This window comes from Buteo buteo, chromosome 7 (assembly GCF_964188355.1).
Source record: "Buteo buteo chromosome 7, bButBut1.hap1.1, whole genome shotgun sequence".
NCBI classification, from domain to species: Eukaryota; Metazoa; Chordata; class Aves; order Accipitriformes; family Accipitridae; genus Buteo; species Buteo buteo.
The window spans coordinates 38213644-38238185 of NC_134177.1; the positions used below are offsets into that span (position 1 = coordinate 38213644).

At 47.2% G+C, this 24542-nt stretch overlaps 2 protein-coding genes across 3 annotated transcripts in view; one reads left to right on the forward strand and one right to left on the reverse strand.

The window, feature by feature from the left end:
• MYBBP1A (MYB binding protein 1a) overlaps positions 1–9041 on the forward strand; it is a 62323-nt gene extending 53282 nt beyond the window's left edge. For both annotated transcript variants that reach the window (XM_075032464.1, XM_075032465.1), the window contains 3 exons: positions 5022–5123; positions 6278–6402; positions 8379–9041. In XM_075032464.1, coding sequence (XP_074888565.1) covers positions 5022–5123; positions 6278–6402; positions 8379–8913 — 762 coding nt within the window. In that variant the 3' untranslated portion in view covers positions 8914–9041. The remainder of the gene's footprint in view (positions 1–5021; positions 5124–6277; positions 6403–8378) is intronic.
• A 6812-nt stretch (positions 9042–15853) lies between these two features.
• Positions 15854–24542, reverse strand: part of SPNS2 (SPNS lysolipid transporter 2, sphingosine-1-phosphate) — a 141620-nt gene continuing 132931 nt past the window's right edge. The window contains exons 12-13 of the mRNA XM_075032466.1: positions 22259–22305; positions 15854–20407 (exon numbers count right to left, since the gene is read on the reverse strand). Of these exons, the coding sequence (XP_074888567.1) occupies positions 22263–22305 (43 nt within the window). The 3' untranslated portion in view covers positions 15854–20407; positions 22259–22262. The remainder of the gene's footprint in view (positions 20408–22258; positions 22306–24542) is intronic.

Sequence of the window (24542 nt, forward strand, 5' to 3'; positions counted from 1 at the left end):
TTACTGCAGGTATTCACCTCCTGTGCTCTAACTAACTTGTTTTATACTTTGTGAAGATGAAGGAATGCTGTGAAGTGCAGTGATGGATGGAACAAAGGTTGGATCCTGCAGTAGCTGGGATACCTCCATGTGTGATACAGGAATTAGGAATATAAGAAAAAAACACTGATTGGTAATATGCTGGGGGTGTGCTGTTCTCCTTGTAGAAATCCTAGAAGCAGAGAACTTTGGATTCAGGAGTGCCCTCCACCAGAAGCAGTCAGGGGCTTTTAGAAGCAGCATGTTTGACGTAACAAGGCAAAACCATCTCTGCCAGCTGAATCCATGTAGGGTGAGGCAGGAACTGTATTGTTGTATTGGCTTGAGATGAGATGGGAGTTCCAGCTGTGAAAACTGCCTCCATATTTTTTCCTTTTGGAAAATGACCTGCCCAGATCTGCTGACAGCTCAGATGTACAGGCACGATTAAACGTCACAGGTATTACTGAGCTGTAACTGGAACTGAGATTCCCTGTAAAGTTGGACTGGCCGTTACTGAAGGGGCAGAGTAAGAGAAGCAGAAAATGGGAGAAAAACAACATTATCAGCAAGTGATGCAAGTGTAGCTGTTGCGTATAAGACACGTGGTCTCTCTGCTTTTAGTATTGAGTGATTGGGTTATGTGACTCTTAGGTTGGTAGTGCTTTCAGAGGGCAGGGGGAGTTTGATACCTTTGTGAACAGCACATGGCAGGTGAATCACAGAACAGGTGGTTAGTCAAGTTCTTCTGGGTTTTCCCTTAACCCACCACCACTGACCTGTAGCATAGCTGGAAGCAAAACCCATGCTTTGCGCCTCAGTCTTGGTATGTAAAATGCAGATACTTGCCAACCTTGTGCAAGTCCTTTGTGATCTAATCAGTGTTTGAGGCTCTCCTAAGGATGCTGCAGATGACTGAAATACTCCTTTTCTTTTTAAGGCACATTTGCCATGTGTTGCAGCTTGCCATCTGTTACATAATAGCTTTTGCTTTAATTTTATGATTATATTTTATACATTCCCCAAATGAAATCATGGTAGATCTGTAAAATGTTTGACTGACTGTCATGGTTTAACCCCAGCCAGCAACTAAGCACCACGCAGCTGCTTGCTTACTCCACCCCCCCTCCCCAGTGGGATGAGGGAGAGAATTAAAAAAAAGTAAAACTCATGGGTTGAGATAAAGACAGTTTAATAGGACAGAAAGGAAGAAAATAATAATGATAAATAATAATAATAGAATGACAACAATAATATTAATAAAAGAATTGGAATATACAAAACAAGTGATGCACAATGCAATGGCTCACCACTCGCTGACCGATGCCCAGTTAGTTCTTGAGCAGCGACCCGCCCCCCTGGCCATCTCCCCCCAGTTTATATACTAGACATGACGTCCCATGGTACGGAATACCCCTTTGGCCAGTTTGGGTCAGCTGCCCTGACTGTGTCCCCTCCCAACTTCTTGTGCCCCTCCAGCCTTCTTGCTGGCTGGGCATGAGAAGCTGAAAAATCCTTGACTTAGTATAAACACTACTTAGCAACAAGGGGAAACATCAGTGTGTTATCAACATTCTTCTCATACTAAATCCAAAACATAACACTACACCAGCTACTAGAAAGAAAATTAACTCTATCCTAGGCAAAACCAGGACACCTATGCAATTGGAGTGGCAGTGCTAATTTCATCTTTTAGATAGCTGAGTGAGGGAGCAGACCAAAGCAACCTGCTGTGCAAACCCACAACATACAGACAATGGTCAGTACCTTATGTAGTAAGAAGTTACAAGAAATACTTGGGAAAGCTGCTTTTGAGGTTTGGACCCAGTTCCCATTGAAGAGACTTGGGTTTTCATTCCCTGGGAACAGTTCCCCAAGGCTTGCTAGCAGCCCCACTCCAAAGTCAGCTTCTTTTATGTAACCAGAGCGCAGCATGTTTATATTGATGTTGCATGCTAATACAAATCCTATGGAAGCAAATGCTTCACTGTTTACACTCCCTGCTATGGGAGGAAAAGAGCAAAGCAATGCGTGACAGAAGAGACCACCTCGTAATGTGTAGTGGGGAAGTACTCTGAGACGGTGGTGGTGAGATCAGGATAATAAGTGACACTGAGCTGAGCAGGAATTGGACTCGAGTCTTTACGGAGGCTTGACTGTCTCAACCCTACCACATACGGAGGTGCTTGTGGTTTTGTGCTCTTTGAAGTAAATTTCTTTTACACCCTTTGTAGCAGAAGGGAAAGGGCAAAGACATGTATTGAGAGATATTCAGACTTTATCTGAAGCCAGCTTCCTTAAAGCCAATCCATTCTGTTTCTGGACCAGAGAAAATTGTGTGCATCTGCTGCTTCTTTACTGCTCCTTTGGCTTCTCCACCCACCCCCACCCTCTTCCTTGTTCCTTCCTTGTCTTTGAGAGCTGTTTAAAAGTGATCCATTTCAGTAGGGAGTTATTTGTTTGCAGAGCACTTAAATTGTACTGGATTGCTTCTGGCTATTTATGTTGATGGAACTGTGCTTGTGTTTCTAGACGCATGCAAAACACTACTTTTAATATAGATGCTTAGTCTTACAGCACTGATGTTGCTAGACCAGTGATACCTTCCATCTCCAGCTGGGCAAGCCACCCTTTTTATTCTACAGGTCTGCATGAATTTGGTTGGGCACCCCAAACTAGATGCAGGTCCCAATTTCCCAAACCAAAACTGTTTGCAGACTGCTGAAAATCAGCCCCTCAGGTGTTGTTCAGAACTATAGGACTTTTCTGTTGACTTCAGTAGGATTTGTTTCAAACCCTTCAAAGCATCGGGGCAATGCTGGGAAATAGGGGTGGCAGCAAGAAGAGTCAGCCAGCACAATTTAAATGCAGTCATCTACATCACTCATCTACAGTGAAGAGAAAATGCGATTTATTTTTAACACCTTCTTAATTCCAAAATGTTTGTATATTAAAAAGATGAAATGACAGTTAACTTTACTGTGGCTCCTTCTCACAGTACTGCCCTGATCCCTCTTGTCCTGAAGAGCTGACAATCCATAGTGATTTTCTCACACTGTGAAGTTGTATGCAACTTAGCAAAACAGGGATCTCAACTTAATAGCCTCTCTGAAAGCTAGTTTAACCACAAGTAATGACTGTTAGCCTGGCAATATCTTGTTCTTCAAATTGTGAAGAGAATTTTTATGCAAACCAGGCTGTTTTGTTTTCATTATTGATTTGATGATGCTTATTATTTATTATTATTATTAATAGTTGTGGTAAGCCTAATGAATGGAGTGTGCATGGCCCATGGGGTGTTATATCCTACGTGTGAAGGGTTTTTTTCTTTTTTCTTTTTAATCACACCCCCTATATTTGTTTCTCATTTTACCTGAGAGACTTTAGAGCTTTTAGAGCTGCTGAATTGTATGACCTTGTAGGTTAATGACAGCTCTGGAATAGAGTTGCAGTGCATCTATCTGTATCAGGAGAGAGTAATTAGCAAGTTATTGATAGTCAGATGAAGTTGCAGCATGAATTCCAGCAAGCAGAACATGGTGGCTTTCTAATACAGGGCTTGAGTGGACCACCCATGTCAGGAAATAACTGTATCTTTATTATTTGAAAAAGACACTCGGATGGTGTGGAGTCCTGTACAGATAGTAAATAATTCTGCTTGAAAGCTGCCATTCCTGCAGATATGTTATCTCGTCTCCCCACTTTTTCTGCTGGCCATCATTATTTTTCTGTTGTGGCATCATTATTGAAAGAGCTTGCTTTGGGGAATAAATTTCTTGCTTCTCTGAGTGTCTGCAAGGATTTTTACCTTACTTGCCAGCTTTATGCTGATATAGATGGAAAATAGTTTGCTCAGAGTCCTTAAAATTATTTCTAGTCTGAATGGAGCAAAAGCAACAGATGGTCTAATAGGAGAAATTGCATCTCCTGGAGAACTATGACCTTCCACTGCTGGGCACAGGTTTGGTGCAGTGACTTATTGGCGATGCGAGTTGCCTGAGGAACCGAGGATGCTGAGCCTGGGGTGGCCCTTGCCCGTTGGCAGGGTTGACGTGTTCTAATTCCAAGCAAAGGAGGGCTTGGCCACAAGTGCAGCCTTCTCTAGAGAAACAGGCTGTGATGGGGCACGTCACTGTCTACAGTAAGCTTGTCCCTGGAAATCCTCTCTCATGTTAGTGTAATCCACGCAAGCTGTGGGGCTTGCTGTGGTGTGTGCATCCACACAGAAATATAGTGTGGAAGAAAACTACCATGTAAGTGGGGCTGCAGGGACCAGCTGCAGGCAGAGGATCAGTACCCCTGAGCCATTGGGCTGCCTCTTTGATCCAGCTGCCTTTTTATGGCTGTTTTCTGCCCTTCTCCACTTGTAAATAACTTGGCCTATCTTTGGAGTTATTTTCCTCTAAGCCAGACCTTTCAGTGTCTCAGAAACCCTGCAGCACATAAAGGGAACACAGAGAGATGAGATTTTTTTTTTCTCGGTCATTTGAGTGAATTTAAGCTTGATTGACAAGCACTGTACTAGTGCTGGAAACTGGGATTTCCTGGGCATGTTAATGGATTTTTGCATTAGCACTTTACATGTAAATCCTGGCTTCTGCAGCTGAGTAACTGTTGTCCCTCAGGTGAGTTTGTTGTCTGGCAGCCTCCTGGCCTTTCCAGGGCAGGGGCGGATATTGTCTTTCCTCTTATTCTCCAGGAGGCAGCAACGTGTCTCCAGTTGTGCTTTAGCTTAGAAACTAGGGAGAGCAGCAGGGTTGTGCTTTTGTGGTATGCTTGCTCTTATTTTGTCCAGTTGTTTCTTAATTAACCCGGGCATCAGCAGCTTCCACCATGTACCCTTCTGAGCATTTCCAGAGTTTGGTGGGTTTTGTGTTCCAGAGTTATTTTGGTGACAGGTTAATCCTGCCGATCATTACCCATTTTCTGCTTTCTCCTGAGAAGAGTGATTTGTTTTCCCATCTAATGCGTGCTTCTTCTCCATCTCCCCATTTAATTTGCAGAGTCTGAAAATGGTTGGCAAGCGTATTGTGAAGGCTGATAAAGAGAAAGTTGCCAAGAGCTTGGAGCTGTTGAACATCCTCCTCAAAACTGTGATGGAGCAGGTGAGTGTGCGACCTGATGTGTGGCAAATGGCTGTTCTGAATCCCACCAAGGCCTCTTCTACCTTGTGACTGCTCCATCACTATATCCCACCTCATTTCTTACCGAAGGTACCCCTGGAGGGAATGCCTAGCTGGATTTGAGGACAGAAAAGCCCTCATGTCTGAAGGAGTGATCCATAGCTCTTGTAAGCTGATCTTCAAGCGCTTGTTGAAGGATTTGTGCAGTGTTCTGCAAACGCATGTGGCATCTTCTTTCTTATCAGCAGAAATATGGCTTGGGATACAGTGAGGGCGAGCTGAGTTTTGTCCCAGGTGATTGCTCTGTCCTCTCCACTGGACTCCAGAGATTTTAATTTCCAGAAACTGAGCCTTACTCTCAAGCTTTACGAGCAAGAGTGAAGTTTTGTTCTGGGCTTTGTTTTCCATGATGAAACATGGCTTTTTTGAACATGAGAAGAATTTCTGTAGGTGACAAAATAAGTCTCCAACATGGTCTTATTTACTGGAGCAAAATACCACAAGCAGCAGAATTGCTGAAGCCCAGTTTCCTACTGATAAGCACTGAGCTCACACCACAGCCTGTTTCTTTGTGAAGACCTAATAGGAAAGTTGGTGGAGGAGAGAGATTATTTCCATGGCTCTTGAAGAAACTGAATAGCCTTTGAGACGCCCCATTCTGTCTGGTTTTACTGAAATTATCCAGTGGGTTATGGAAGCTGTAGAGGCAGCCAGAGGCAGAATGATTGCGTCCTTTAGAAACTAGGCTGAAAATGCTGCTGCTTTTCTTTTAGATAGTTATATAGTCATGTGTCATCTTCCCCCTGCTCCCAGCCATGGACTGAAAAGGAAAGAGGACCAAAGGACCTTTCAGTCCTTTTTACGCCAGTACAATTCTAGCTGTTAGACTCATGCGTCTCGTGCTAGAGACCGTTTTCAAGCAAACCCTGTACCTGATGGCATGGTGTGACTTGCCAATTTTTGCCCCCAAATTGAAGTGGTGTTGCAAATGGGCTCAGGGCAGTGGCTTGGAGAAGCCAGGCAGGATTGGTTATTCCTGCCATAGTCTTATCTCAAGGATGGCCTCTGCCCTGCTGCTGTGAGTGCCACTTCTCCATTCACTCTGCGGATTGCCTGTTTGTACTTGCCTCTTGCAGAAGCTGCGTGTGAAGTTGACGGAGTTGGACAAAGTGCTGGTAGCTCTGAACCAGCCAGAAGGCATTGGGAATTCGGCACGTCTTGACTCTCTCTACTGGAATGTCATGCGCTGGCTGAATTACACGTATGTATGCTTGGCACTCTGGCTTCTTGGCTTGCCTGGGGGACTGACTGTCTGTCCTACTTGTCTTCATTGATGTGGGGAAGTAGGAACAGAAAGGAAGTCAAGGCACTGAGCTCAGGCTAGAGTTTGAGTTCAATGGAGCTCCCGGGTTGGTGAGGTTGAAACGCTTGTTGTTTTGCTTGTTTGGAACAATGCTAGGTTCACTGTTCCAGGTGCTTACGTGCTTAGGATTGGTCCTTGATGGGAAAGGATTGTAAGGCATGTCTGATATCTGATGGCATCTTGCCAGTAGAGATAAGAGTTTATCACCCAAGGATACAGTGCCTGCTGTCAGCGGTCCCAAGTGGTGGCCTGGCTTAAGAGCCATCACCAAAGTTGCAGAGGAATTTCTAGGCTAGGATGAGTCACTAAGCTCCTATCACATCACTATGGATTGATTCTGCCAATCAATCAGGCTGGAGGGAATAAGTAGTTCTGGAATAGTTGTTCTGGGAAGTGACTGGATACCAGAGAGTACATGCCAGGACCTTCAGTCCTCTCTGGTGACTTTGGGGCTCCTTAGTGTTTGGATCCCCAGCTAATGCTTGGAGTGGTTGCCTTGCAGCTCTGAAAGCTGGGGAGCATTCAGTGTTTATGTTTTAGTGCTCCTGTGTAAAATGGCAGCTGGATTTGACTTTTGCCCCAGGGCAAAAAAAAGTAGGATCTTTTCCTCTTTTCTATCAATAGCTTGCAATAAGAACTTTTGTTTCCCCTTCCTGCTGGCAGTATTTAGTGAGACACACAGCATTAGGGAATGCTGGGTGCTCTGCTCATGGCTGGAAGCTGCGGTCCCAGTGTGTGGGTGGCCTGGTCTGTGGTATCTCAGCCCTGCAAGAGGCTCTGAGGGAAATGCTTACATGTGGCTCACTGTGAGAGGGCTCACAGGCAGGGAGGAATCATACAAGGCAGATGAAACTGTTGTTGTGGCCCCTTCTAATGTCTTGAATGGACTGGCAGGGCACAGTGGCCTCACCCAGCTCTGTAACACAACCCCAGGCCCTTTTCCAGTCGCACACAGGTCCCTTGGCATTGGACTGCCAGGGCTGGCCCAAGGATAAGGCCTGGTTTAGGAGCTGCTAGACACTGCAGCTAGGAGGGCGATTGCTAAGGTAGGAAACGCTGAGCTTGTGCATGCTGTCTGAGGAGGGGATTGGGGTTCAGGGGTGCAGCCTGCCGTCACTGTTGGTGCCATCTTGCTGTGACACGCAGAGATCTTTGTGCAGGTAAGTTGGAACAAGCCTATGGCAGGTGTGGTTTGTGCACAGGATCCTGGTGGAAGTGCTGAGAGGCAAGTGCTAACATCAGGTTGTCAGGATAGTGTTTTTCCACCCTGAAGAGACACAGCTTGAAAAACTCTCCAAAAAGCTTCACATTGAAAACCAGGCCATGGAATTGGAGCCTGGTTCCTTTTCAGGACTCCTCTCTGGGGACTGAACTGGTGCAGAGCAGCATAGACGGGGTGGCGGTGAAGTTGCTGACGGACTCTGTCAGAGAACAGCAGCAGCAGTGGCTGTCTTGCATGCATACAAACGCTGCCTAGATGAGACTGGAATGGGCTGTTGGGGGTTCTTGCTGGAAGACCTCTTGGGATTGTTAGCACAGTGAAGGTCTTGCTGGGGATGTCACCTTGAACAGAGAGTGTCTCGGTACCCTTGCATGGGGCCGCAAGCAGGTGTGCTTGAGAAGGTGGTAAGTACAGTGTTATCTGGTCTGTGGAATGGGGATTCTTCCTCAAGTCTCTGTGTGCCTTCTTCAGTCCTGGTCTGGCTCCCACTGTTCATTTAACCAGTCCCTGTGCAGACTGAGGACCAGCTCCAGGGATAACGCTCATCCTTGCAGCATGCCTGTGCTTCCTGCACCTTGTGCTTCTGCATGGGGTCACACTGCTCTCTGGCTGTAAACTAAGTTGCTCTTGATTTTTGGCATTCTCTCTGCAGGAAGCCCAAGAAAGAGAAGACAGCCAATAAGCCTGCGCAAGAAGCAGAGCCACTTAAGCGGAAGAAGAAAGGCTTCCTGCCAGAGACCAAGAAACGCAAGAATCGAAAGAAAGGCATCGAGGAGAACGGGGTAGCACCAGTAGCTAGTGAAGATGGAGAACCAGCAGCCCCAGAGGAGCAGCTCCTGGGAACAGAAACCCCCAAGCAGAAAAAAGGCCTTGTGCCCAGTAGCAGCAAACACAAGAATCAGAACAAAGGGGTCAGGGAGAATGGAGTGCCAGTGGCAGGCAGTGGGGAGGAAGCTGTTAATGGAGGAGATGCTGTGGCTGACAAGAAGAAGAAGAAGAAGAAGAATATGAACAGAAAAAGAAAAGGTGATGCAGGCAATGAAGCCGAGCAGGTTCCAGCTGCCAAGAAAACCAAAGGGAGCGCCAGCCAGGAGACCCAGCAGAAGCAGGGCAAAGCCAACCAGCAGAAGCAGGGCAAGGCCAAAAAGAAAAGAAAAGAGAAAAAAACTCCAGTGCCACAGGAGTAAACTCCATGGACTCACCCAGGCCTGGCATGGCTAGCATGGCTCAGAGGACTGTTTTAATATCTTTTTTAACTATAGTTTTTATGTCCTCCATGACTTTAAATAAACCTTCCATGACGCTGACCTCTAAAGCTGCGGGTCTGACTCAATGTGGAGGGTTCAGCACAGGGCACAGGGAGCTTCAGGAGGTCACATACCCTCCAGGCTCTGGTAGATGTCCACTCTCTCTTCTGTGGCAATGCCAAACAGCCTGTATTTGGGAGCACAGACTCCTGTCTCCACGATTTCCCAAGGCAGAAGTGAGTGGCTTGTTTGGATTTCTTGGTGAATTGCGGTGGGTGTGCTGGCACTGCTGAGTCGTGCAGTCAAGCCCTGTGGGAGGTTCAGAGGTAATGCCTAAAGGCACACTTCTGTCTTGCCCAGGCCCAGCAGTACTCACAGCTTTTCCAGTCTGGGAGATGCTGTCTCTTAAATGCCTGGGGTTAAATGGGCTTGCACATGCATGTTCTGGGGTCAAATATATCCAATTTGGCCACTTGGGTGTCATCAGTAACTACTGTAATCTAGCTTTCTTGCCATTTTGCTGCTGGGTGCAGGAGGGGTGATGGCCCCTGTGATAGCACAGGGACATCAATAAAACGGTGAAACAGTTGAAATGGTTGATTGATTTGCTAGTCTGCCAGGCCAGCAGGCTCTGTGCAGCCATGCAAGGCACCTGTTACCAGCAGGCTTACAGCAGTCTGTGAAGGTGATGGCACGGAATGGCATCTGCTTATTTATCCCCAGGCTCCTGAATGCCAAAATGCCATCGCCCCTTTGGAGAGCGCCAGGACCAGGTTCTCCAGTGTGTTCGGTACCTGGTTCTTGCTGGGAGCTGAGTCTCAAAGTGTTTGAAACCCTACTCATGTTGTAGTTGCCTCTAAAGCCTCCTCCCTCCTTTCCTCACTCCCACCCACTGACCACCTTGCTCCTGGAGGCTGGAAGGTGTGTGTAGGTGGCTGGCTCTGACTCCTCTCCCAGCATCCGATGGAGCAGTCCCCATGAAGGCCCAGGTGCTCTCCTTCCTGCAGAGGAGTTTGGTGCTGGCTCCTGTCAGAAGCGGGCGGTTGCTGCCAGAGTGAAGGGCCCTGGAGCAGGGTTGTTTCTGCTGTGCCTTCGGCTCTTGTACCGCAGGTGGGTCTGTACCACCAGACACAGATAAGGGCACTGGAAATGTCATGTTGCTTTTGGAAGGAGTGAGAGAAGAGCTGCAAAGGGCTGTGTTTGCCCATGGCTATTTATCTGCTTTTGCAGTGATTCTTTTCTCAAATGGCATAAAACTCCCTAGGAGACAGCTGTTGGCAGCAATGCAGACACATTCAGTTGCAGACCCCTGGGTAGGTGCAGCCCTCTTCTCATTTCCATGTCACAGCAGTGATGCTGCAAGGTCTGCCGCGCATCTTAAGGGGTGCGCTGGCTCCTGTTAGCAGCAGGTGAGGGCTGGAGTTACTGTGCCCACTCGGCAGAGAATGTCCTTCCTTTCCCAGCCTTTCACTTTCTGCCTTCACAGCTGGCTTCCTCTGGCACTCAGGGACTAAGAGAGCACTTAGTTGTTGCCTTGGAGGACGCAGCCCTTGTGTGTCCTAGACGAGGAGGTGGAGCGGAGCTGGGCTCTGCAAGTCAAGCACCCTTCAGGTAGTGGCACAAATGGGGGCAGGAGGTGAAGGGGAGCTCTGCAAGGTTTCCAAGGTCCCGTAGTGTGTGAAGGGAAGCTCTCCTTTTACTCACACTTGCTGTTTGCCTCCAGCCTCAGCAGGTTTTGCAGAAGCTGCTGGTCCCCAAGCAGGACAGAGGCTTAGGCTGCAGGTACGTGCCAGGACAATACAGATAAGACTTTCTGTGAAGGCCGGTGCTTGCATCTCTGTGTGGTGCTCCCGCGCTTGTCTGGGCAATTTAGGGCTGGACTCGTCCTGCTGGACCTTTTCTCCCAAGCTGCTTACTAATCTGAAGGTTGTTGTAGGGCCTTGACTGGAAGAGCTGCTGTTGCAGCCTGCAGAAGAGCTGCAAGTCTTTGTTCCCAGTCAGAAGGTGTTGGCAATTATTATTGCCAATCTTGTCTCCAAGAAAAAGGGTGCCTTTGCTTCAAAGAGGACTGTTGGCACTGGGGATGGTGCCCTTCCTCTGCCATTTAATGCTGAGAGCTGGTTCATTGCCTTGTTAAAACCTCAATCCCAGATAAGCCCCTCCAGATGTCTCCTGAGTGATGACTTTTCGTGTATTATGCAAATGCAGCATACAAGAGGCCAGCAGGTCAGGGCCATCCGTGTTTCATGATCCAGAGGTGCTCTGAAGGGGAGCAGGGGTTTCAAATCTGAACACTGTCTTCACTAAAGATTTCTTTCCTTCTTTCTGGGCCTGTAAGTAGCACATCCTCGGACTTTGTACCACTACCCTTGCAGAACTAGAGGAGAAACGGCATGCAGGTGTGGTGGGTGGGAAGCAAGGCGAGCACACAGGTACATGGGTTTGTTGGGAGTGGGAAGACAGCCTTAGAGCCCACTGGGCTGTCTCTTCAGATGTGCAGCAGGGCAGCAGCTTGATTTCTGTTGTGGGATCTGAGCCTGGTGCTGAAGTCACCAGGGCCTGGAGCAGTGCTGGGGCCGTGCCGCACCTGGCTCTCCAGTTTGGATGATGCCACCTCACTGTTCTGTGGGAACGTGAGCCTGGGCCTGGGCCTGGCAGGTGATGGGCAGAGCAGGTATTGTGGCCTCACAACAGGGGCTTCTGCCCCTGTGAGCCTTTTGGGGTGAAACCTTGTCTACAAGTGTTTTCCACCCCCTCAGCTGGGGTGGTGTCTGCTCCATAGAGCATGCTGGGTTGTTCTAAGGACCAGTTGAGCTCTGCATCACTTGCAGGCTCAGAGATGCAATCAGAGCCAAGCTGTGGGACAGCAGAAGGTCCTGGTGAAAGTAACGGTGTTATACAAAGAGCCTTTCATGGTGCTCTCAGCAGAGCTGCCACAGCAGGCTGAAGCCTACTTCTCCTGCACATGGCACGTCCAGTGCTTTTACTAGGGATAGGCATTATTTTCTGTATCTACTCTTTCTAGCTTGCTGCTGCCGGTATATGACTGGTTTAAATAGCAGGGTTTGACTTAACAGCTCACTGGAGTGAGCTGGATGAGAGAGCTCTCTCCAGGCTGCTCAGGCAGCAAAGGCAGGGAACCTTCACCTCTCTGCGGAGAGTGCGTCTGCCCGGCACGCTCGAGCTGCCACGCTCGTGCCGTGGCCACTACTGCCGGGTGAGTCCTTGCCCACGTGAGTGTGAGCTGGGGCTGTGGAGGCTAGCTGAGCCGCTCCAGGCTATCTGCCAGGGTCACAGAGGTTAAGAGTTCATGCGGATCAGTTTGTCACTGTCCTTTTGGGAAGAGACCAGGGAGGTCAAAGCACGAGGCTGAAGCCGTGCCACCCGCTGTCGTGGACAGAGGAATGGCAACTGGGCAGTGCCAGCTGTCAGCTGCCAAGCTGGAGAGGTTGACTTTGATCTCTGCCTTGCCAGTGTGGAGGCTGCCGTGCTCCTCTGTGTTTAGTCTCCAGCGCTTGCAGAGTGGTCCAGGGGAGAAGGGACGGGAAAGCTGTGAGGCATTGTGTGAGTTGTGCTTCGGTAACAACTCTTTTGCAATTAAATTACCTGACTTCAGGCTGGCTTTGATGCACAGTTTATAGAAAGCAGCCATTAATCCACCAAGTCAAATCGTGTTTCACTGGCACTTATTTGTGCCTTTTAACAATCGCAAAGGTTTCATTTTACTTGATTTGATGTCCTGTCTGTTGCTGGACCTTTAGGGCTTTAAGGGATAGAGCATGCTTTGATTTTAATGAAGCCTTTTCTTTTCAGCTGTCCTGGGCTGAGAGGCTCTTTGGCAGTGATAAGAGCTCAAGGGTTCTTCTGAATGCAAGAAAATAGCCACAGGCCCTGGGACACTGAGTTCAAGGGAGCACTCCTCTGTGGGTGCACTGCTGGGGACTGGCCTTTGTCCCAGGCAGGTGGAGTCCGGGGAGGAGCAGGGCTATGAGCTGCCTTTCCCAGTCCCCTGCCTACTTCTTGTGTGAAGGCTGGAGGCTGTTTTTAACTGAAGTCCCGATTGTTTGCTCCCAAGGTGCGTTAAGACCCTCTCTGCTGCCTATGACTGGCAGAAGAGCTGGTGCTGAATTACTAGTGGAGCATTTGGACAGGGCAGAAAGGCTGGGACAAGGCTGGCTCGTCTGTGCAGGGGAGTAAGGCTGCATGTGGCAGGTGAAGCTGGGCAGTAAAATGTGCTCTCTGCAAAGGGGATTAAAAACGTACCTGTCCCAAGCTAAGCCTGTGCTGGAACAGCCGTGTTCTGGTCTCCCTCTGAATCTCCTCCTGGCAGATCAGATCAGTCTTGATCAGTCTACGGCTTTCAAAGGCAGGAGGCCCTGCAGGGGTGAAGGCAAACGGTAGCTCAGCCACCTTGCTAACAAGGCTGGTGGGGAATTAGCTGCCCTGTAGCAGTGGGATCTTGGTGATGCACGAGAAGCCCTGGGTTTTAGTGCCAGCAACACGTTCCTGTGGGGTGGGAAGTGTCCTACAGCAGTGCAGTGTGCTGGCGCTGATGTGTCACTTGTGGCCAATATGCTTTGGTGCATCGATGCTAAGTGGCGAATACAGTAGCTGTGATCAACTCAGCAGCAGCCAGTCCTCTTCCAGAGAAAAGTAGCTGCAACAGCTTTTACTTTGAAGTGTGGGATAACAAAACCAGAGATTTTTTCTGAATTGCTCTTGCTGCCAAGACATGAGTCCCAAGCTTATTTCCAGCTGTTCCAGACTTGTGTAAAATATGGCCTGAGACAGGCTTAACACCTACCTGGGAGACACCTAAAAGACACAGAGACACATGCCTGGTCTTGCTGTCTTCAGAAACACTTCAGTGTGAGTCCAGCATGCAGAACAGTGAGTGGTATTTTTATTTTTCTCCCTTTCTCAGGCAAAGGACAACCTGTCCTCCCCAAATCACAGTGGAAGCAAGGCTTAATGGCGACATTTCTCTGCTGTCTCTTAAAGGAGTAATTCCTTATCATCAGAAGCCCTAAGGTTGCATGAATTGTCTCAGCCCAGGGTGTTTACAGGGTTTGTAGTGTTCTGCTTTGTGCTGCGAGACTAGAGAAACCAGCCAGTTCACTGTTCAGCTGGAGGCCAGCAGCATGTGCTGGGGGTGGCAGGCCACTCCCGGTTGCTTGGTGCTGGTTTGAACTGGGACAGTGACTCTCCTGACAGACTGGCTGTGCTGTGAGGGGTGTCCCCGGGCTGCCCAGCCACATGGAACCTCTGCCCCCAGCACCCAGCAAACATTATGGTTCTTCTTGGCAGGAGAAAGCCTGGCCACAGGTATTTGCTCCTGACTTGCATCCATTGGTCATCACATAGAGCCACAGAGAAGGCTGAATCGACTGCTAGTGAGGTAGACATTGTGTCCTTTTACGCGTATTTTCAAATGCTGGAACTTTTTAATGTTTTATTTCTGAAGTAATATACTATGTGTCACACAGAGATTTTGCCGGGGACACTAGGAGACAGTTGCAGTGTGTTGGACTTGATCGGGAGTGGAAGAGAGATTGCCATGCAGTCAGGACCTCTTTGAACAATCGTGGTAAATGCACCAGCAGTCAGACCAGGACACCTACAGCATAAATAGCATCAGTTCGTGCAAGCCAGCTCCGGCTTCACAAGGTGATGTGCAGCTCTGGTGTCAGCATGTGTTTGAGACGGACATAGTAGTCACCCTGTGCAAGCCTGTGCAGCGAGGCTTTCGTCTTGTCAGATTGGAGATGGCCTTGGTAAGTGCTCTACAGAAACAGTGGGGGGAGGATTTATGAAAGGGGGGTGTTGGGGCTGGAAGAGTGTGTGCACATGCGCATGTGTATGTCCATGATCAAAAAAAAAACAAACGTGAACAATACAGTCATGTTAGCAGTTGTTGGTTGATGGATGCTAAAGCTGCTGAGCTGCAAAGCTTAGCTGCCGGAACATCAGAATTTATAAAATTATGCTTATTCAAGTCATTTACACAGTATGATTAAGCTGAAAGCCCTGAGATGCACTGCCAAAAGGTGATCAGGGTTGATTGTTTAAGCGACAAATCCTTTGCTTGCAGGGGTGTCCTGGCCTGGACACTTGTGCTGTGCTGAAGGACGAGAACGCTGAAGGGAGGTGCTGCAGGGCACTGTAGGTGAGGTCTCCTCCATGCCTAGTACGGGGACACTCAAACACACCTTGTCTGTGCTGCCACTGCAGACCAAGGCAGGAGAACAGGTGGGCTCTGGTGCTCTTGCAGCAGCAGAACCAGCCTCTTCGCTCCTTTTGCCCACAAGCAAGATGCCACCATCCTGTGAAGCTGGCAGGCATGGCTGGTGCAGGGTCCCTGGGGAAGGGCAGCCTTGGTGTCAACCATGGCTACCACTTGGGAATTAATTTCCTGGCCTTCTTCCTGCCCGTCTTTCCGAGCACCGGACCCACAGCTACCACCACATCAGCAATTTTTGTCGGTCAGATCAGCCACATCTTTTAGCTCTGACTTGTGCTGTGCAGTGAGGGGCCTAGAATGGGATGAAGCAGGACCCTGGCTCTATGCCCACCACTGACTCCTTCCCCCCGCTCTCATCCTCGGCTGGATCCCAGCAGCCAACTCAGAAGGAAAAGACAGCCGTGACCCACCACCCCTCTGCTCCCTCTGACTTTCCCGGCTTGTGGTGTTACTTTTAAAACGAGCTCCAGGCAGACTGGTGCCCAGGTAGGTTCATTGCCATCCACATCAAAGTGTTGGCAGGAGCTGCGTGGCTGGTGGAACTTGGGGCAGCCTTGTCCCAGGGACCAGCCCTGCAGACAGCAACTGCAGGAGTGCGCAACCAGAGCACGAGGTGACACAAGAAAGGGAGCCAGGAGGTATGTTTTAAATACTTTTATTTCTTAATTTACATAAAGGTATATATTTGGCTTATTTATCTTTTTTTTATACTCTGAGATTCACAATCAGTTGCTCTTAAAAAATAAAATAGTCATTTGCTTCTGAAAGAAATCAGAAAACTATTTTATATTCCTTCCTTGTATAACAAGAATATATACTAATACTCCCGTACATCACGTAGTAAAAGTGATTGTAAGTGCTGGTTTACCAAACAATAAAGCAAATGGAGACGAAAACAATTAGGTTGGAGGGTGCAGAGAGGAGCTCTGCTTTCTGGAGTTACAGCCATTCATTTTTAGGATTTAGTCACCCTGAGGTTCTCTCTTAGCTAGTCTAGAAAAGGGGAAAGGCTCTTGGGTTCACCCAGATTCTAGCTCTGTGAGTGACAGCAGCAGGAGGCAGTGTAGTTACTCGGGTTGGCAGTTTGCTGCTTTTTGGGTAATTTTCTTGCCTCTCTGTGGAGTTCCCATCACCTCTGTTCCTCTTGCTGTGTACAAGCCACCTAATTGCTTCTGTAGTGGGTGCATTGGTGCAAATGCAGTATTAGCTGTGGAGGGAGTTAATGATTACTTAAAAAAAAAAAAGTTATGGAGTGGAGTAGAAGAAAGCCCTCGTGATTAACTGAGGGGCGTCCTGGACTCTCCCTGGTGCACTCTGGCCACCCTGCACGGACCCTGATGAATGCAGCAAGGCTGCATCTAACATTGTGGGTCCCACAGAGAGTGGGGAGATTGGAAGGAGCCTGCACCTTTCGGCAAACCATCTGAGACGGTTCGCCCTCGGGCAGAGGTGGGGAATGTGGGCAGAGCACTGGGGATGGACCAGTCGCAGCCCTGAGGAACAGGGTGAGGCAGCAGGTACCAGGGAGTGGGGGCAAGACACAGCAGCACCAGCCGATAACCTGGAGCCCTTTCCCCTCAGCTTGGCTCCCTGTCCTGAGGAGATTTGTTATGTGCTGAGATTGGTGGCTTTTAAAGGTATTTCTGTCCTTACTGGGACTATTTAATTTCGTGTCAAAGTTTAGAACCACAAACATAACCTTGATGACCTGAACAACTATTTAAGTGACAGGCTGGAATCTTGCTCCACTTGGTGTGATGGATACTAAAATACATGGATTCTTTATTAAAAGCTAATTCTCTTTTCATATTAACAGCCTTTCTTTATAAAAACAGAAATACTAACTTTAATGAGAGTTCTTACTCATCTTGGATATAAGTAATATGCATTCAGTCTAGACTTCTATTCTCATTCCAGAAACACTTCCTATGTGTATACCAAAAATTGTTCCACTGCTCCACAAAGTCAACAACCAAATGGCCCTAACAGCTTCCAAGCCTGGTTACGCATATACCTACATAAAATAGAGTCATAGGGGAAACCAGCACAATATTGCTTGCTAAGTTCAGAGTTCAGCACCAGTATAACACAACATTGTAAGTCTTTTTTTTTAATAATGGGTAACTTATGACCTCTACTAGAGTACAGAAGCACAGCATCGCTTGTTTATACAGCATCTCAGCAGTGCACATAAAGAAACTGAGGCTAGGCAGTGACTTTCCCCAAGTCACGTACTGACAGAAATGGGCTGATGTCCTGGGACAGGAATGTTAGAATGTTAGAATCCAGGGAAGGGGCTTATATGGCAACATAGGTCCAGTTTCTGTTCGGTAATACATATGTTTCATGTCCAGAGTTGATGTACCTGTTATTGCCTTAATCTATGGACTGGTTTCCCTCTAATAGACCAAATACCTTTATAGAAGCGCTAACTGAACAATTCTTCACAGCTAAACCAAGAAACACGCAAGAAGAAACGCAGCCTTTCAGCTTCTGGCCATTCAAATGTGGGTCATCAACATGTAAAGGAGCAGCAGCGTCTGCAGGAGGTGGAAAGGCTGAGTTTCCTTTCTGTTTATCTCCTCTGAGCTGTCATAGCTGCTGCTTTGGCTTCCCTCTCTTAGCCTGGAACATGACTCAGGGATCCCTTGGTGTGGAACTGCTACAGGTAGGACTCACTTCTCACTCCCTTGCTTGCTGCCTTTCCTTTCCTCTTCCCTCGTTAAAAAGGAAGCCACAGCAATTTCCTTCATTCGCACAGAAGATAAAGCTGGCCACCTGTAACAGCGCTGTGCTTCTCTAACAAGGATTGCGACATGTCAGGAACAAGGAGAGCTAGTGAAATTACAAAACACTTAAGTTCCCTTTCCATTGTTGACTCCTGAGAATTAAGTTTAAGGACAATTCCTCATCTCTGAACTTTAGCAGGACTGCTTCATTTTGTTGACAGTAAATGCTACAACGGAGAGAGCCTATCAGAAAAGCAATTTAGGAAATGGGGCTAATCTTCTTTGGTCTCTGAGATGAAATGACTGATTGGTGGGTTGCTTTTTGTTTCTTTTTAAACAGCTTAACAAGGAATTTCTTAATGGGAATCAGAAATTCATGTGCCTTTAAAGCCAAGTGTTTGGCTCATAGACTACAGAGGTGGTATTTCCCCTATGAATGTAAATAGTGGCATGAGGTGGGAAATGAAGCATTGTTTTGGATTTGCTTTGCTTTATTATTTCTAGCACCCGCTTGTTCTCCAGAGGATGCCCAGGCACTCAAGGAAAACTTCTGGCTCTTGTTGTTTAGCCAAGTCTTAAAGCTATTTTTAAGGTATTTTAAGTGACAGAGCAACCTTTGCAGAAGAGTCCTGTGGAGTTTGATGAGGAGAAGAGGCTCACATTGTTATAGGAGTCACCCTCAGAACCCATCTGCCTGGGCAGAGACTGGCTATGTGGTGAGTACTAACCAGTTCGCTGGTTCCTGGAATTACCAACCATCTCTACTACAATGCTGTACTGTAGGTCCTAGCATATCCTGGAAGCAAATGGGAGATAAACCCCAGATCTACTAACAGTACGTTCCTGTGTCTCTGAACAAACCTACGCCACAATCAGGACAGCCAGCTTTCAGCCTTAGCTCACATCCAGTCCCGGTTTGGCATTTCCTTTGCTGATTCAGTCCTACTTGCAGCCCAACTGCAGCCACTTGTTAAACATAAGCACAAGAGTGAGGTGCATTCACCTACTCAAGATGCATGCTGTACTGGAGGGGAGTATCTAAACTGTGGAAGACATCTAAATGGGAAAAAGGGAGTAGGGAGTTCACTGAACCAACGCCCATTCTCTGGAAGCCTGACTCTTTCTTCAGGACCTGTGCTTGCCTGCCTTCCCCACACTGTCACAGCATCAAGCTGACATAGCATAAATTTGGCTTCTGGAGGCCAAGTGCAGGAAACAAGACTCTAGTGAAGTGGTACTCTGCTTTACGGACACACACTTCTGCCTTTGAGACTAACACAGTTCAGACACTGGCCTTGTACATTAAAAGATCTCAAATGCATCTTCATAAAGATAAAAGTGACACCCCAGTAAAAGTAGTCTGGGACTGTGCATGAGGTTGGGCATGCATTAAACCTAAGCATTGTTCCAAAGGAAACAGCTACGGTAGAGTATCAGCCACCTGCTTTGAAAACACTGACAGAGGGAGAATTAGCATTGACAATACATGGAATATGATATGCATGTAAACAAAGCATGATGTCACTGGCACAGCAGTATTGCACTACCGGGCCCTAGGTAAAGCAATTCAGCCAGATGGATTTTGGTATTTTAAAAACCTGTGAACCTCCTAGGCAAGGCTGAATTTAGCATATTGAGCAAACTCTAGAGCCCCTAGGTATTTCTGTCCAAAGTTCTTCTGAGCCTTTCTGTAACAACCACCAGCATACCCAGTGCAGTGAAACTCTCTCCTCTGTCCCATTGCTCAGCCTCAGGTGACAGGTAAGTCATCCACTGGAAGTCTTCCTACGGTGCCCTTGCAGGACCTGATACCAGGGCACTGAGATGAGGAGAGTTGTGGACGTTATTCATGTCTGGTATGGTTGCACAGGCAGCTCCAGATTTTAAATGTTTAAATAAAAACTGTTTATCTAAATATATATATATATATCTGTCATCTAATGTCTTCAGCAGAGATAAAGCATCTTATGACATATTTAAATAAAAAATAATAATCTGAATTGAGCCTTCAGTGTTAAAGAAAAGGTGATGTACAGAATAGGTCCCCAACTAGTGCAGTCTGTGGGTGTGGGAGTGCTGACAGAACAGCAGCATTCAGTAGGACGTAAGTTGCCCTATAAACGATGCGGACTTTGTTGGCTACAACTAAAACCATATACACAATCTACAGTCACTCACTTGGGTAGCACATTTTGGGTCCAGTGGACAGTTGCTTTCGATGCTCAGAGAAACCTGTGAACGTCCTTATGCTCAAGAAGTTCTTGTGTTCCAGGCTCCTCTGCTCATCTCCTGGTGCCTGACCTCGCAGGCTGGAGTGGTGTGATTGACTTGGTGCTGGATAACCCTTCCAGGGTGGTGTGGAGCTGAAGGATCCACCGGTTTCCAGTACAGAAGGGCTTCAAGCTTGAGACTGGGGTAGTGGTGGTGGGAGCGGGAGTCCACATGTCGTTTCCTTCACTGGCAACTGCAAACAGAGAAGAGAAGGTGGTTAATGAGGCAGCCACAGGAATGGATTGGTAATGGTGAACACATGCACCCCAGCTTTGTGGCAGAGGCCAGCTAAGAGACCCCTTGCCTCCATCCAAGTTGGAGGCTAGCAAAGCTTGACCAGTGTGGAGACAGCACTTGGGGATGTACTGTAGACTTTTGGAATGGGAAACACAAATACACTGTCATCCAGGCACAATCTGCTCAAGGAGGTGATATGAGGGCATCAATCATGTCTTGTTTATGTCAGTTGTGTAGGTACAACTGTTTGTGATGTGGGTTTAAACAGCTCAGCAGATAACACAATTTTTGTGAGACTGTTTTTAACCCCATCAGTTTACTAAAGAAAACAGGGACTGCCTCTTGCCTTAAATTGTCATTTTCCAAACTGCTGTCCTTTGGAGAGCCCAGTTCAGGCTGTCAGTCCAGCATGCACGTCCCCAACAGTAGAGCTCAGCTATCACTCTTGCTGCTAACAAGGTAGAGCAGAGGCTGGCTTTCTCTCAGCATGCTGGTGGCATACGCTTGCTTTAAAGAGCAACATCAGCACATCTTTTGACGGGTGAGATAGAACTTGTGGACGCTGTGGTGTACCTAAGCGGCCAGCAACTTTTCTAGATTAAGTGGCAAGGACAACCAGTTCTCTGGTGGCAGGATTTCCTGTGAGAGGTTCTGTGCTCCATGTTATGCCGGAAATTGCCCTGACCTTAAATAGAAAAATTACCTATAACAATGGCCTGATTTCTCTCAACCTGTATGAAACTGGACCAAAAGAGAAGAAAATACAGTGAAAAACCTAGGTGTGCACAGGCCCCAAGTGTTCAGTGTTTTATAAGGCAAGTCTCAGCAACACCACCCAGGATTTCCTCCCAGATATTTTGAGGCTTTTTTTTAAAAAAAAAGCCCTTTGTCTAAAAGCTACTGATAAATAATAACGTGTTGAGTCCACATCCAGCCCAGAGACTGCCAGGTACAGGCAGGCCTGTCGTATCCTTAGCCTACACCAGAATATACTCCCCTCTGTGGAAATAACACATCTGCTGTACTAGAGATTGTATTAAATCTTTTCCCTGAAAGACCATTCTTAAGTGTGTTATTGAGTTCTGATTTTATGATTAGTCTTTCAATGCATTTAATTTATGGGAAAGAAATCTCCTCTTCAAAAACTTGCTTTAATTAATTTTGGCTACAGTAAAATGCTGGGAAGTGTTTATCAATTGTTGCAGCTCTGAGCTGCAGTGCTGTGACTGTTGGTGAGTGATAAGAATAGCGTGAACACAAGGGAGAAGAAAGGGCAGCAGGAGTGGGACTCTCCCTCTGGCTCGCTGCCGAGGCCTCAGCTCTGTCACCCTCAATCAAGGGTTGCAGTGGGGACAGTCCTAGCAACAACATGCAAGTTCATGCGCTGCCAGAAAACATTTTTCTGCAGAAAATTTGGAATATGCTAGGAATGGTCATTTGATAGCAAGCAGATGTTGGACCAAGAGCAATGCAGCAGCAGGTTTCAGGAATGCAAGATATGTTCTAAGTTCTGGCCTCGGACAATCACACCGGCTGCTGGTCAAGTCAATAGGGGTTGCATGGTCTTACCTGCTTAAAGAAGGGAGCACCAGGTTTCTGGAAGCAACTCAGTACAACAAAGGCCACTTGAGTTGACCCCTGGTTTCCCTGTTCTTGATTTGCTCTGATTTGGGTTGAGGGTAGCAAAGGTACAGACCATGGCTGTCTAAGGTTAACTTCTTTCCAATTTATAAGAAAAGAAATGGGTTGACAGGGGTTTTGGAGCAGATGGGTAGCTTGAAACCAATTGCTAGTTTGGGTCACTCACCATCTCAGACTTTCACAGAGGCCGGTGGCATCACAAGTTGATTCACCCTGGTGAAGGGAAAACAAAAGTGACACGTGAGAGCTGCAATTAGCAAAGAAACAGGCTCCTAAAAACATACCAGCCTATTAAATCCAGGTTCCTGTTGCTCCACAGTTTCTAAAGAGATAGGACATTAATAACTGTCCTGCACAATGGTACAAAGCTGAAACCCTTTCACACAGTGGTGTCTGATAGCAGTTCTGACAATTGCTGGAACATGCCAAGTAACGTTACTGACACTAATTGACAAGGATTTGGGAAGGTCCCAAAGGCATTCAGACGTAGCAATTGTTTCCCTAAGCCAGTGACAAGACTGTTTATACAGTGGCTGTTGAATGGTGTCCTTCAGACTGACAGCATAAATGTAAACAGTCACCACTGATAAAAATTAAATTAAGAAAAAAAGGAGCTGTCTTTCACTTTTCAGCTCCTGAAGACCTGCTGCTGTTCCAGACAACTGCTCCCAAGTGATGGATGGAGTCCAGTGGGGACTGCAGTGTTACCAGGCAGAAGCTGTTCTCGGCAACGTGCTGTCCTGTACCTCCTGCTACCGAGGGCAGCGAGGGGAACAGCTCCTGTTTGCTCTGTGGGGTACCCAGGGAAAAGACAGCAATAGTTTTACAAAGTTCATCCCTTAGCCCTGCTCTTCCTCACTGCAGTATGTGCCCTGGGCAAGTCAGCCTTCCTCGTCAATAGCTCTCCTGCTGCAGCAGATCCTCTCCTCTCCCCCACTGTTCATGCCTTCCCAGACAGTGGTTACATAGGGACAGGAGCGAGCTCCCGTGATAGTGTTCAGCGCAGCAGGGCCCCTGTGTGGACTGTAAGGAAGACAAGTCACCCTCTGACTCTGGGACTTGCTTTCTATCTCGGATGCTCCCTGACCTTGGTGAGAACTCCTGGATTCTTACACCGACACTGGAGAACCCCCACCTCACCTAAGGACCTGGCTTGATGCCACATTTGAGTGCTTTTACCCAAATGCACTCTGGCTGTACTTGGCCAATAGGAGAATAAATCTGAGTCACAAAGCAAGAGTCTTCTCATACCATTTGGCTGTGCTAACTTAAAATAACAGATAAACTGAAACAGCAGTATTTTATACCTTAAAGGATTGCAGCAGGACTTTGCCATCACATGCAAAAGCACAGCTTCTTTCTGAATCGGTGAAAAACTTGGGCAGGTTTATAGGGAAGATCACAGAAACCATCACTGCCTGAGGTCCTAGCAGGTAAGAACTTCCCAGTGAAATATCATTTTCCTTTGGAAAATGCTGATTCATTAAAACTCATCTGTGGCTCTTCACCAGACTTCATACCTGACCCAGGACACTCTGCTGAAAAGGTATGATGCTGGATTCAGACACGTGTTCCAGGATAAAAATGAACTGGTGGTTAGGGGACACCTTCCAAGAAATCTCTGCATCAGGAATCGGCCCAGTTCAGCCAACAGCTCTTAACTTCACACCAACCTCAAAGAAAATTTATCTCTAAGATGCATAGAAGCCTCTGTGCCTTCTCTGCCTTTCCAGGCTATAAACTGAAATATTTTTGATGCAGGAGCTGACCCGAGTTTCTTTGTAGAGTTATTCTTGGTAACTCTACTGCATTGGACATTACGTTGTATTGTACATTGTAACTGTGCTTTAACTATTGGAATACATCAGAGAGAGAAAATGTATTACCTTGTAATGCTACAGTCAACTTCAGAAGTAGGAAGTAAACTATCAGATATTATGAAGCTATCACAGAATACTGAAAGTCCTGATGTTTGAATGGCCGTAATATTGTTTGAAAGTCACGCCCCTTAACATGTAATTCATTCCACATTTTTACAAGATGCAGAAAATATACAGAAAAAGTTAAGTTTTGCCATTACTTTCTCTTTAGCACACTGCATTGCTGACAGATAAACTGTAAATACACACACAACCTTCCTTCTTATATTACTTATAGTTCAGCCTCCTATGGGATAAAATGTACCTCCCACGTAAGTACTTCTGGTGTCCCCAAGTCATGAGAGTTACTCGTTCTTTGCATTTTAACACATTTCTCTCAACTTCTGCTTTATCTCTGTTTTACAGACGGGAACAGAGGCCTAGAGGGGCTAATCCTGAAATGCATTGAGAAGATTTCACGGGAAATTAGACCCCACATGACTTGAGAACCTGCTGGGGAGAGAAGTGACTTTCAGGGATCATATAGGAAGCTAGTAGGCGGAAGAGGGAACGGAAATATTCTCCCAATTT